Below are 14,449 nucleotides of genomic sequence, written 5' to 3'. Positions count from 1 at the left end.
TGTCTAAGCAAATATGCCAGCATTTAGTATAAAATGCAGCCGAGTAGTTGGCAGTAGCTGTGAGAGGCCTGGAATTAACTATACAGTCTTTTGTTCATGGGTTTCCAAGTATAACTTTCCTAACTCATGACCCGAGAATCATTTATCCCCAGGAAGAATCTACTTCTTAATGCTTTTCTTTAACTTTAATCCTGTTAAGTTCCATGTTTAAAGTAAGCAGCCAGGTTTACCAAAGGTTTCATCACCATAATTATTAGCAATGTTAACTCTACTGATACCAAGTCTGTTTTCCAGCTGAGATAGCCCTACTCCTTTGACTTAGATGGGAAAGAAAATTGATTTTGACTGGTGTGTTTTTAAATTTCAGGGATAGTTGCTGTTCTCTTCTGTGGAGTCACACAGGCACATTATACCTACAACAATCTGTCGTTGGATTCCAAAATGAGGACTAAACAGGTAAAAGAAAAAGCTCACTACAGGCTTTGTCTCTTTTCTCAGTGTAATGGTTACGTAGCAACTCTGGCAGGGCACTTGGAAAGAATTTCATTAGTAGAGGAAGACAGTAAGCTGAAGTCTTCGTTATAGGTTGGATATTTATAGACTTTTTTTTTTTCTTCAGGATAACTATTAACAATTCTCTTGGTAAGCAAAAATATAGTTATAATAGTCTCTCCCTCCTGAGAAATGTGGAACGTAGACTGTCAGTCTTGAAGATGAAAGGCCCACCGTCAGTAATAATTCACAGTCACTTACATCTAAAAGCATTATAAAGCATGTGAGATTGGGTAGTTTTATAGAAAGAAGGAAATGAAGAAGGATAAGGAAGTAATGTTTGGTCTCTAATTGGGTGCTTTTGCTTCCAAGTAAACTCAACTGCCAATTGTCACATAAGCAGAATGTATCTCCCATATGCCAGGAACACATCTGTTTTGATGTTGGCGCATAAACACTCACAGATTCCTTCCACAAACATTTGCTGCATCACCACTTTGTGTCAAGCACCGTGCTGGGTACAAGGAATAAAAGGGCAGATAATATATGACCCTGCCTTTAAGTGGTTCATTATCAAGTCTGTTGAGGACAATAGAGATGTGCAGTGAGCAATTAATTATCCACAGTGTGATAAGTACTGAGATAGAAATGTCTATCTAGGTTGTTTGGGGAGAATTCAATAGGGCTTCCTCCCATGGTTAGGACTGGGAAGGTGAAGAGAAAGTTTCCAGAGATGATAGCCCAATCTGGAGCTTGAAATGCAAATAGAAGTTAATTAGGTAAAGATGTGGGATCCAGTGGGGGATGAGAAGGTAGCAGGAAGGGCATTCGAGGCCAAGGTTGTAGCATGGACAAAAGCTCTGAAGCAGTTGATTGGAGCACTTTAAATAGTTCTATGTGGCTAGTGAATGGGGTAAGGCTGAAGTTAGTGGAATACAGTATGCGATGAGACCTCATACACAGCCAGAGACCAGCTTATGGAAGGACTTTCATACCTTGTGAAGAAGTTTAGACTTTAACCTAAAGGTAATGGGAAGTGGCTCTAACAACAGAAATTTATTGTCTTACAGTTCTGGAAGGTAGAAGTCTGAGATCAAGGTATAGGTAGGATTAGTTCCTTCTGAGGGTTCTGAGGGAGAATCTGTTCTATTCCTTGTTTTGACCTTCTGGAGGTTTTCTGACAATCTTTGGTGTTCTTTGGCTTGTAGACACATTACCCTGATCTCTGCCTTCACGTTCACATGGCATTCTCCCTGCGAGCATGTCTGTCTCTAAATTTACCCTTTTTATAAGGATACTAAAATAGGGACCCACCCTACTCCAGTTTGACCTCATCTCAACTTAACTAATTACATTTTCAAGGACCCTATTTCCAAATAAGGTCAGATCCTGAGGTACTGGGGGTTAGGAATTCAACATATGAATTTAGGACGACATCACTCAGCCCATAACAGGAAGTCATTGAAGTGTCTTAGGTAGAGTAATTTTCAGATAATTGAAGTTCCATTTTAGAAATATCAACTGACAGACAAGAAGAGCATGGATCAAATGGCATTTGTATCAACTAGCTTGTGCTGTATAACAAGCAACCCCAGTGGCATTTAGCAATAAACACTTATTTATCGTGCATCTGCAGGGCTTAGCTCTTTTGATCTGGGTTGATCTGGGTGGCTTTACTTGTCTCAACTAGGATGATTCACTGTCTGTGGGTTTGGTGGGGCTCTATGCTAGAGTGGGCTTGGCTAGAGCACCTTAACCAGTGCCCTATGTCTGTCATTCTTCTCCTGGCAGAAGAACAAATCCCCGTGTGCCAGTTCATTTCAAGCTTCTGCTTGCATCACATTTCCTAAACATCCTATAGGCAAAGAAAATCACATGGCTGAACCCAGGGTCAAGGGGCTGAGCAGGTCACTAGCTCACAGTGGGAGAGCACTGTAAAGTTACATGACAAGAAACATGGATATAGAAAATTATGAAGAATAGAACCAAATTACTGCAATCTATCCCAAAATGCAAATGGAGGTAGATAGGCTCCTATAATAAGCCCAATGATGCTGAGAACATCTGATGTTGGGGCAGTGGGAGTGGAAAAACACCAAAAAGACATCTAAGCAAACCTGTGATCGGCTAGGAATTCCTAAACAGTTTTCGAAGACTTACCTTAAAGCTCTGTAAAATGGCTATTGTTTTCATCCTTCTCTCTTTGTCATGTCCCAAGCTCAGCTGGACCTGAGCCCATCTCCCACCTACCCAGCAGGGACTCTGCAAGGTCACCCTTATCTCTGCCCATCAGAGGACTCAGAAGATGCACTTACAGACATTTTAAGGAGCCCCAATTTTAAAAAATGAACCAAAAAACTGATACCAATACCTAGAAACTTCCAACACATAGTCTCCTAGGATCCTTTTAATTATGGAGACTACTAGCATTCTCTAGAATTTAAAGGGAAATATCTTGGGCTGGTTTTTCCTGACCTCATATGGTTCTCTGAGCATTTGTATTCTGAAAGGCTGAACTCTGTTTAGGGACTTGCACTTTTAAGTCACGCTATCTAGACCGCTCAGCAGAACTTCAAAGATAGCTCATCTCATGGCGAGACAGCAGCCCAGCACCTAGGGGAGACAAAGCCAAAATCAGTGCCCCACAGCCTTCTGTTCTCCTCTGAATGGCTTGACAAGCACTCCCTGATGGGCTGCCAGCATCCATTTTTACAGCAGTCTCCTTTAGGGAAGGAGATTTTTACAAGTTCATTCTTTAACATCCAGATAATTGCATCCCTCCATCTTTGTTCCCCCCATCGTCTTCTTTCCTGGGTGTCTGGTTCATGGTAGGAGCTTAATGAATGTTAATTCCCTTCCCTTCCCTTCTCATACCTTTCTCACATTTTTTCTTTCAGGATCTCTCATTTTCTATTTATTTTTTCTCTCAATATATGCATACATAGCAACTGTGCACATTTATACATGAATATATATGCATACATCTACACACATATTCCCCACTCTAGTATATAGAGTCTGAGGTCACCATTTAAAAAAAAAAATGAGATCAAGTCCTTTAATGAACTTCACAGATCAGAAGTCCTTGGCCACATCTGCACCAATGTAGCAAGCAAAGTTTAAACTCCATGTGGGAAACCAATTATAAATTGTAAAGAAAAGCTGAGGCAGGTATTATAGAGATTGCCACTGTTTCCTTTAGAAACGGGCAAAGGTTTAGAAAGTATTATATGACAACACATGGTTACAGAATACATTATCTTCCTCTGCATCTCCCTGAGTTGTGTTCGTTGTCAGTGGGAGAAATAGCCTCTTTGCCTCTGTCCCCAGGACTGTTTAATGGGAGTGAAGGAAGTCAATTAGTGAAGTGTAGGAAAAAATCAATGAAAATCAACTTTGTGTTATAAAATCCTTAGTTATGGGCTTCCCTGGTGGCACAGTGGTTGAGAATCGGCCTGCCAATGCAGGGGACACGGGTTCGAGCCCTGGTCTGGGAAGATCCCACATGCCGCGGAGCAGCTAAGCCCGTGCTCCACAACTACTGAGCAATGAGAAGCCCGCGCACCGCAACGAAGAATAGCCCCCGCTCACCGCAACTAGAGATAGCCTGTGTGCAGCAAGGAAGGCCCAACTCAACCAAAAATAAATAACTAAATAAATAAATTTATATATTAAAAAAAATCCTTAGGTAATATGATTTACAAAAGAATTTTATTCCTGGACTGTGCCTAGATCAGCTAATGAAACAGCTATATCTGGATACAAAGACTTTTGAGAATTAATATATCCTTTGTAGCTTCAAGAATTAGAGTGCCTTTTTAAAACTGCAGTTTTACATTAAAATATGTTTTGTAACTGATAATGACCATCTAGATGCCGGTGAATTGATTTTCACGCCAAGCCATGAAGAAACATGTTGCATCACTGTGTGTTAGGCACAAAGCAGCATAATAGAGACTTTCTGGTGCTGTTACTCACCATGAGGATTTCTATTTTCATAGCAAAGCACTCTAGTAAAGAGTATGTGAACATACGTGGCAACCCTTTCCCTGGACTCAAAGCGGTTTGCTTACTTTAGGGTATGCACATCTAGCCCTATAGACAGACGAATACTGCAAGCCCTGGCTCTTGACCTAGAAACTGAGAACCGTTAGAGATACTCGAGATGGACATCAGCACAGGGCAGTCTGTGAGCCTAGACGTCTCACCCTGAAGCATCCAGAAGACCGCATACCGACCTCCTGACCCCACTCACACAAGTCCCGGCCTTCCTCCCAACCCCTTCCTCCCTCATGCCCTCACCCCCTAGGCAGGCCTGGGAGCTGATAATCTGGGCCAGATTCCAGGGTGTTTCCATCAGCTGTCTCTTCCTTGCCTGAGGCTGACTTGCAAAACCATGTACTTCTCTACCATCCTTTTTTTTTTTTTAAAGATTAAAGGGTATCCTTTAATTTTCCCTCCAAGGTTTTGGGTTGTTTTTTTTTTTTTAATTTATTTTATTCAAGTGTATTTGATTTACAATGTTGTGTTAATTTCTGCTGTACAGCAAAGTGATTCAGTAATACATATATATATTATTTTTCATATTCTTTTCCATTATGGTTTATCACAGATCTACCATCCCTTTTAATTAGAATTTCTCCTTCCCTTCTTGCAGTTTCCACCTAAAAATTACTTCCAACAGATACACATGAATGTATAATGTTAATTTAAATAATTAACATCTATGATGCATTAACATGTACAAAGTACTTATTTAATTTTTACTTACTTCTCTACCTAAGTGGTAGCTCTTCTTATTATCACTGATTACCTTCATTCATTCATCTAATATTTTGTGAGAGCCTATTTTGTGCCAGCCACTCTTCAAGGTGCTGGGATACAAGAGTGAATCAAAAAGAATTGCTAGTAGAGGAGTTTGGAGTAATCAAAATAAATAAGCAAAACATACAGAACATTCACGGTAAGTTATAAGGCCAATGATAAAGCAAGGAAGGGAGGAAGGAGTGTGTGTATATGGGAAGGCAGGGTTGCTCCTTTAAACAGGGTGGCCAAGGAAGGCCTCAAAAAGAAGGTGATCCTTGAAAGAAAGAAAAGAGGGAGCTATGTGGACATTTGGGGCAGAACTATCCAGAAATTGGGAACCACATACACAATGGCACCCTGGGACAGGTGACCAATGTGGCTGAGGTGGAGTGTACCAGAGGAGAGCATGAAAGACAATATCTGAGCAGTGACAAGGGACGGGTCCTGGGAAGCCTGAACAAGGTGGGAAAACACCAGAGGCTTTTAAGTTCAGGTGTGGCATGATACGATTTAAATTTTAAAAGAAGGGAGGTGTCATGTATTAACTGGAGAAGATTGCAAGATAGCACATTTGAGGGACAATCGACAACCAAGTGCTGATTTGTTACATTTGAGATGCGTATTAGTCCACAAAGCAAAGCTGTTGGTAGCCAGTTGGACAAAGAATTCTGGAGTTCAGGAGTGAAGTTTAGGCTACAAGTATAATTTTAGAAGTCACCAGGATAGAGATGATATTGAAAACATGAGGCTGGATGAGATCTCTAAGGAAGTACTAGAGGAGAGATCCAAGAACCAAGCTTTGAGGCACTCCAATGGAGGTAAGAAGTCAAGAACCAGCAAAGGAGACCGAGAGGGAGAAGCCAGTAGGGAGAAGGAAAACCAAGAAAGTATGGTGTCCTGGGAGTCAGATGGAGAGTCTCCAGAAGGAGCATGGTGAATGGTGTCAAATACCGCTGAAAGGTCAAGTAAGGTGAAGAACATGAATGTCATTGATGACATTGATAAGAACCGTGTTGGTGGAGTGTCAGGGTAAAAGCCTGAATGTAATGGGTTCAAGATAGAATGGAAGGAAAGAAATTGGAAACTGTGTGTATAGACGAGTCTTTCAAAGGATGGGGAGCAAAGAAATGAGATGATAGCTGGAGGGAAAAGTGAGGCCGAAAGACAAATCGTTTTATTTTTAAGGTGGGAGAAATAACAGTACTTTTGTATGCTGATGGGAATAATACAGAGTAGAAGACCGTGTGTTAGAGGGTTTGCCAAGACTTATGAGTGGCAGAGGGAAATTTTTGACTTAGATTTTTTGATTTGTAATTCAAACTGTTTTGCCTTTTACTATTCTTTGATTAGTAAATGGGTTTAGTAGCAGTTGGGGGGCTTAACATCATTTATTCAGTAAACCTTGAGTGGATGGATAGATGAATGAGTGAATGAATGAATGAATGTTTGGCTATCTTTATTATCCTTTCAGCTAATTAGTCATTTATCTTATATTTAATTCTGTCATCTTTGAAAGTCTTTCAGTGCATTTTAATTTTTTTATTAAAATATAGATCGAGATGGACATAGATGTTTTCGTGCATTTATTTTTGAAAAGCCAGATTCTTTGCCTAGCATTTATGGGCAAACAATGACATCTTCATTACAGCACATTCTTTCCAGATGCTTATTTTATTTCCATTCCCCCAGATGATATTTTAAGTGTTTATCACCATTGGATGGAAAAGCAGCAATGCAAATCCAAATTTAAATTTCCAATAATAAAAAAAGAAGACAATGGGAGCCAAATTAGATGTGCTGTGCATGACTTTGTAAAATAAAAATTCAAGAAAAAGAACAGGAATGTGGGGAAATCCAGATGATATGGTGAAAAGAACACTTCAGCGAGAGTCCAGAAAGCTGGAGTTTGTCCATTATCTCTACAACTAACGGTGGGGCCTTGGATAATTAATTTAACACCTGTGAGCTTCAGTTTTCTCCTTTGTAAAATGAATGATTGAACTATATGACTGGGTTTTAAGGAGGATGCTGTAAACCTAATAATTCTCTGACTTGACATAGAGCATAAAACACGCATCTGGCTCCCTCTTGCAGACTGGGATGGGCAGGGATCACTTGATTACAGTGCAATGCATAGAGATGAGAGGAGCAGTCAAAGTTTGCCATTACTCTTGTTGACAAATCGTTGGGTAGACATTTTAATAAGCCGTCAAATCAAATCCAAGGATGAAGCTGTAGAACATCAAAGTCCTTGATTTATCCTGGGGTGAAAAGTTTCACTGAGGGCTGGATACTTTTTTCTGGAAAAATTCTCTGTTCCTACGTGAGTGATTGCAATGGGTTCTTCAAAGACTGCCTGCTTCTTTGGGGTGGAGAGAACAAAGCTTACATTGCTACCACTCAGTGTCAGGGTCTGACTGAAGGGCTTCCCAGCTTTTCATTTCAAGCATGGACCGAGTGTGGACTGAGCACCACATGGTTGCATGGCAGGCACCATGCTAGAGTCCAGGGAGACAAAGGCCAAAAAAAAGGCAACCAGGGGACTGAATTGCTCCCTGGAGGCAAGGTGTTCACGGGAAGCTGATTGTGGGTTGGGTGTTTTAGAGATGGCTATAAAGATAATTAGGAGATTATCATGCAGATTTCATGGGAAATGAAAACAAAGAGAAGAGAGTATGCAAAAGCAGAAAACTAAGAATGGTCTTGACAAGACCTAGAAACAAAGAGATAGCACACTCTGCCTGGGGCTCAGGTTGCCTTGGGGAAGTAGATAGGGGTGGGTTTGGGCTGCTGGTATAGGTTGTGGAGCAGGAAAGGGGAAGGTGTGGGACAGGGTTGAGGATTAAAATGGAGAGGTGAGTTCAGGTGGACATTTTAGTGTCTCACTGTGCTATGTTTAGGAGAACTATATTCTATAAGGCTCATACTTGCTTAAGGCTTTTAGACATAGAGATGAGGATAATAATCAGATCTGTGCCTTACAAAGATAATGAAGGTAGGATCATGAAGGAAATGACATCAACCCATGACATCACTCTCCCTGCTCACCACACGTCCTTTTGATAAATGCTTACATATGTAACATCTAAATTTATCTTAACCTTCTGTGGCTCTAGGTATACCTTTGTCCTGTATAATCTCTTAGGATGTTGTGGTCTATATGAAAAGTTTATGGAAATTTACCATTTAGTTTTGTCTTGAACTTAGGAGTTGCTGAATTAATAAATAAATAAATGAATGAGTGAATGAATTATGACCTTTAACATTCCAAGATAAAAAATAGAGAGGGGGAACAATGTATGCTAATTAATAGTTTTATTTAATTCTGATATGATGCATTAATTTAAATGTAATGAGTTGGATGTACAAAGCAAATGTCTAGGGTAATCTTGAGATATTGAAAGAAAGATCAAGTATAATTCCATTGCTTGTTTCCTGCAGTGTGCCTCTGCCTTATTGATTTGCATTACAGTGGCTTTTGATTATGGTTTTGTGCAATTTTTCTCCATCACTTTTAACAAAAGCAAGCTCGTTCCATCCCAGTTACCTGTTCTGAGGCACAGTGTAGAGAGAAAGTCGGGGGCAACAATGCCCCTGTCTCCCTGGCTTCTGAGAAGTAAGATCAAAGATATCTTCATAAAGCATAGAATTGCCATTTTTAAAAAACTCTAATTACATTTCTTTTGTCAAGATTTCTACCACTTTTCTTCTTCCCTTCATTCAAAGTACGTTTAAAAATACCATCCTAGAAGGGTTGAATTCATAAATGATGGCAAAGTGTTTAAATTTCTCCTTAGCTAAGCTGGTGATTCTTTTCAATGAAACTCATTATATTGTATAAAGGACATTTAGTAGTTCAGCTAATAAGTGTTCTCTTTTAAATGCTAATGAGAGTGGAGCTCCCACATAATGGCAAGAACACACTGTACTTTCGGTGCCCAGAAAGAATTATTGTCTGTGAACCCCTAGTTAAGAAGTTGTATGCCACAACCAACTTGGATTATAGTAGGGGCCACAAATGAACATTAGGCACCCTCCGTAGTAGGTATCTCCTATATGCCAGGTACTGGGGCCCAGAGAGAAATAAAGCCAAGTAAGACATGAGATGTGCTTTCCCTTGAAAGTTTTTCATGTAAGTTTTTTCTCTGATAAAGCTGTAACATAATGGTACTGTAACTACTCGATTAAATTTTAGCTACTCTTTTAACCACACGTCTGTGTTTGTTTATCATAGTTTATAATTGCAGTTGAGAATTTTAAGTCATAAAATCTAAGAAGTTCAGAGCAAGGTGGGAACATAAACTTTTAAACCCAGAATTATGTTGGAGGAAACAGAAGCCCAAGGAAGTTCGATGACCTGAGGGGTAGAGTCAGTTCTGCAACCCAGGGGCCAACCTGGGCATAGACCAATGCTCAAGGGATATGCCCTGCAAGCTAAAAATACGCAATACCCACCTTCAAAAGCAACCTTTGGTGTATTACTTATCTATTGCTGTGTAACGAATTACCCTAAAATGTATCCGTTAAAACAACAAACTTGTACTATTTTGTATTGTTTTTGAGGGATCAGAGTCTAGGAGCATCAGCTTAGCTGGGTAGTTCTAGCTCAGGGTCTCACATGAGGTTGCAGACAAGCTGCTGGCCACGGCTGCAGTATCTGAAGACTCGACTGGGCCTGGAGGATCCACTCCAACATGGCTCACTCACATAGCCATTGGCAGAAAGCCTCAGTTCTTCAACCATGTGCCTTCCATAGGGCTGCTTGGGTGTCCTCATGGTGTGAAGGTAACTTTCCCCCAGAGCAAGTGAAACCGGAAAGAGAGAGAGCAAGAAGAAAGCAGCAATGCCCTTTATTAACTACTCTCTGAAGTCACACACTGTCACTTGTGCCATATTCTGTTTGTTAGAAGCAAGTCACTAAGACCAGTCCACGCTCAGTGGGAGGGGAATTAAGCTCCACCTCTTGAAAGGAGGAGTTTCAAAGAATTGTGAACATATTTTAAAACTACCATGGAGCCTGATGCCATTTTGGGAAGTAATTTTTTGATTATGGCTTCAATTTCTTATATGATTGAATACTTAGGTTTTCTACTTCTTCAGTCAACTTTACTTTCCTAGTAAACCATCTATTATTCTCTCCAGCTTTTCAAAAATTTTAATAACAACAATCGTTGAACACTATTACCTGGCATTATAAATATATATTTCACATAAATTATTCCAATTAAAATTCACCAAAAAATTCATGAGGTAAATAATAATATTAATCATATTTTACAAGCCTTAGAGAAGTTAAAAAGGTCACCCAAAGGATAGAGTTGTGCACCATAACCCATTATTAGTTTCATGTCTTTTTCATATATTTGATTATAGACTTTTCCTGTAGACAGTGATGTGTATGTATTTTCCCCCTTCTTTAAGTTATGAAACTGCATATGATACTGATCATTTTAAGAAACAGCACTCGGATTTGTTTATCTATTCTACTACCATGTTCTCTAATTCATTCCTTTCTCCTTTTATCACTGTCATTTTCTTCCTCTCCTTGGGCTTCGCTTCTTCCTCCCTGTCCCCTTTGTAGATGACAATGAACCCAAGTAACCCTGTCCTTGCCGACCAACACTCCTCCCTTTTCTCTTCTTTTCCTTTCTCAGCCTTAACACTAACCAGAGACGGCCTTGATAGGTAGAACCAAGAATGACTTTTCTTCTTCCACCAAAGTATCGATGCTGTCACATCTTCTATCCTATTCACCTCTTTATCTTGTGACAGATATTTTATTCCATTTTGCTGCTGTTGTTTTCCTCTTTCTTCCTGATTCATCAGTACTCCATGTAGCTAAGAGTAATTGAGTATTATTGTTGTTTTCTTCTGCTTCTTCATCCCGATCATAAAAGGCTCTATATCTGAGTCACCTGCCAGGACTATCTCTACCCAATAGGCAACATTTTGGGGATCCATATTAATTCACCATGACATTTCTTGCCAACAAGATTCAAAGCCTTCTCTTCATTTTTGTCTTATCTTAACCCTAAGAAAGTATACTTACCTCATTTAGCATTTTCTAAAACTTAATTTTTTACTACATTTTCCCCAAAATAATGGCTTTGTATTCTTTACCACTATGTAGAGCTTCAGCCTCTCAGAGAGATGGTCCTCTCGCTCTCTCTTTCTCTCTTGCCCTTTGTCTCAATTTTTTCTCATTTCTTTCACCTTTAGAAAACAAGAAAAAAAATCGTTATTAATGCTTAAGTATTAACATATAAATATATATGATCCATGTCCTTCTATGTATGAGTCTGATTCACTGCTTAATGGGAAAAATTTATCTGAATAGGTTTTAAGAGATCAGCTGGCCTGGTCCCCATTTTGATGACATTCAAGACAGATGGTTGCTCATTATTACCTTAAAATTTCTAAGGATGGCAATGACATAACCCCCTTGAATAGCCCATTATAGTTTTATCACCATGCTTGACAGATGCAGGTATGAGGGGCTTCAGTCTCATAATGGCATTTTGGGATGATAAATGGAAATTACTGTAATCTTTCTACTCATTTTAATTAAATTTGATTGATGCAGCACAGAAAACATCAAGGCTGAATACATGCACCAGAGCGTGTGTTTGTTAAAGAATACTGCCAAATTTAAGGATGCCATTTCCTTGATGGTCTTGAAAGATGCAGCAAATGGATTTAATAAAATGTTAAGTCTTTGTGCAGTTCCTCCAGAAGAGAAATTGGATTGCTTCTGGAGGCACAGCTCAAAAATCCAAAAAATCTCATCAGTGGAGAGATGATACAGAACTCCAAATTACCTGAAAGGAAAATCTAATAAATGAGAATAAGACTTTGGTTTTAGGAAAGTCACTTAATGCAATTGTTCTGGGTTGGTTACATTGAGAAAGAACTTGATTGGAGTCAGCAGTGACCAATCTGTTCTTGAGGGAGAAGAGAATGTCCCTTATTATGGACTGCTTTAGCAGTGAACACCCAAATAACAAACTATTCCTGATGTATTTTTCCGTTGGTTCCAAGATGTTAAAAATTATGCTTGCAAACATACTTCTTTTCCCTTTTCGTACTGTGCCTTGCTCCATTCCAATTAAGTTTTCAAGGACAAACTAGAGGGGCAAAGATGCCTGATGGAAAAATAAAGGAATTCTTCTGTTGAGAAAGAATGTCTAATCTTTTCTGTCATTTTTGGTAACTGAATTTACACAGCTCTTCTCTTCCCCAGAGATCTGTGAAAATGTGGTCCTTGGGACTCAGATCTGGAAAAAATGTTATTTTGGGTTTCTAGGACAATGACTTCAGACCTCAGCACTAGTCATCCTCTGACTTGCTTTTCTTGTCTAAAGATGCTGCTCTGATGATAGCACAGGGACCTACAACACAGGGCCGAGGTAGAAGATCTCTTGGCCAACTAGCAACAGACAGACAGAGAAGGGCTCCAGGTAGCACGTGGGATGAGATGAGAACCAGCTGAGTTTCACTATTCTGAGTTCTGACATAGCAGGTTTCTGGAGAGTTACTGTGAAGTTCTATGAGCAGCCTCTGGGTTCTTTCCTAGGGTCACAAGGCAAACTATATCTTAACTGTTTATTCCTTCTGCAGGTGTTCCCAATGGTGGTTTGTAGTCTAGTGTCATAATGATTCAATGTTATGACACTGCCTGTACTCAGTTCTGACATAAATTAATGATTTACACCACCCTCTTAGGGAAAACACCACCATTCTTCCCCTTTGTGCTGACTTATTGTTCGGTTTTTGGCTTGCTTTTATAGTACCAAGTGGGGGCAGGTAGTCTACAGGGGTCTTTTGATTCATCCAACTTTATTAGGGACAAAAGAGTTTGAAACCATCTAACCTTCCAGGGAAAAGTAGTCTGATTTTAAAGGAACATTTCTGGCTTGTTTGGCCCTACTGAATGTTTCATGTAATGGCTGGACTGTTGCTAGGTCTCAGATACACTGGCCTGTGGAATAAAGCACCATTCCTTAAGGGTCTTCCCTATGTTCTGGGCAAAAAAATACCTTATTAAAGGCTCCAGAATGTTCCCAGGCACTAATACAGGCATCTAGCCCTAGTTCCTGATTTGCCCAAGGTCCAGACAACCCAAGGGAAGGAGCTTGAATTTTATCCCTGATTGGGCTTCAGGCATGTAGTGATATATGTATGAGGAAGGGGTTAATGACAGGAGCCAGACACAGAGAGGAATAACCAAACCCTTAAGCAGGAAATTCCTGTAAATGGGAAGGAGTCTAGTACAGCCCTGAGGGTCAGCACCTTTTTGTGGGACTTTGTGAGAATGGACGTGGCCCTCCTAATCCACCCACCTGCTGGCCTGCCTATACTCTGAGGACGAGAGCACTAATTGGTAAAATGGGGAGAGGAGGAGGCAGCATTGTGTCCCTGCTGGGACCCTCCTCTCTTCCCAGAATGCTGGCTGGTAAACTAGAAAGAATTTAAGTGTGTGTCCAAATACCTCTACTAAGGGACCACCTCTAAAAGAACTGGACACAAGGAAAAGAAGTTGGAGGGAGAGATAAGCGGCAAAGACCAGGAGGCAGGCAGAAATAGAGCTTCAGGTGCTGGTGGCAAAAATAACAGGTGCCCGCAGGAATGAGGCTGTCTTAGAATTGCAGGCAGCCGGCAGCTGCAGTGCAGGCGGCATGGAGAGCGCGGCCAGCAGCTCGGAGCACAGCGAGAGTAGGTGGGCGCAGGTAGCAGGGCTGTGTCTGAGCCGAGCAAGCACGTGAGCAGCTGGAGCTGAGGCGTGGCAAGTTCCAGACTCTGGTCATATGTGCCGCCCCCCCCACCCCCGCTCGCTCCTCCTGAAAGCCCTCAGGGCAGGCGTTCTCAACCCTGGACTCTCTTAGAATGACTAAGGAGCTTTTACAAATCCCACATGCCTAGGAACTCTGATTGAGTTACTCTATGGTAGGGCCTGGGCTGCAATATATATATATTTTTTAACTCTACCTAAGTGATTCTAATGAGGGACCAAAGCTGGGACTCTAGAAAGACACTGGACGGGGAAGGGCTGGGGTTCTGTCATTTGACAGGTGGAGTTTTGATCCAGCAGATAGAAGCCAAACTGTCCAGGGGACTTCACTTGGGGTGGGAACTGCACGCCAGTGGGCTTGAG

General features: G+C 40.7%; 1 protein-coding gene across 4 annotated transcripts in view; it reads left to right on the top strand.

The window, feature by feature from the left end:
• The window catches only part of SLC9A9 (solute carrier family 9 member A9), a 560,292-nt gene that overhangs the window by 284,995 nt on the left and 260,848 nt on the right, over positions 1 to 14,449 (top strand). For all 4 annotated transcript variants that reach the window (XM_007188090.3, XM_057545832.1, XM_007188089.3 and 1 more), the window contains exon 9: positions 368 to 456. In XM_007188090.3, the coding sequence (XP_007188152.2) occupies positions 368 to 456 (89 nt within the window). The remainder of the gene's footprint in view (positions 1 to 367; positions 457 to 14,449) is intronic.

This window comes from Balaenoptera acutorostrata, chromosome 4, assembly GCF_949987535.1.
Source record: "Balaenoptera acutorostrata chromosome 4, mBalAcu1.1, whole genome shotgun sequence".
Classification (NCBI taxonomy): domain Eukaryota; kingdom Metazoa; phylum Chordata; class Mammalia; order Artiodactyla; family Balaenopteridae; genus Balaenoptera; species Balaenoptera acutorostrata.
The sequence above is the reverse complement of the archived record's forward strand: the minus strand, read 5'-3'. Positions and strand labels throughout refer to the sequence as shown.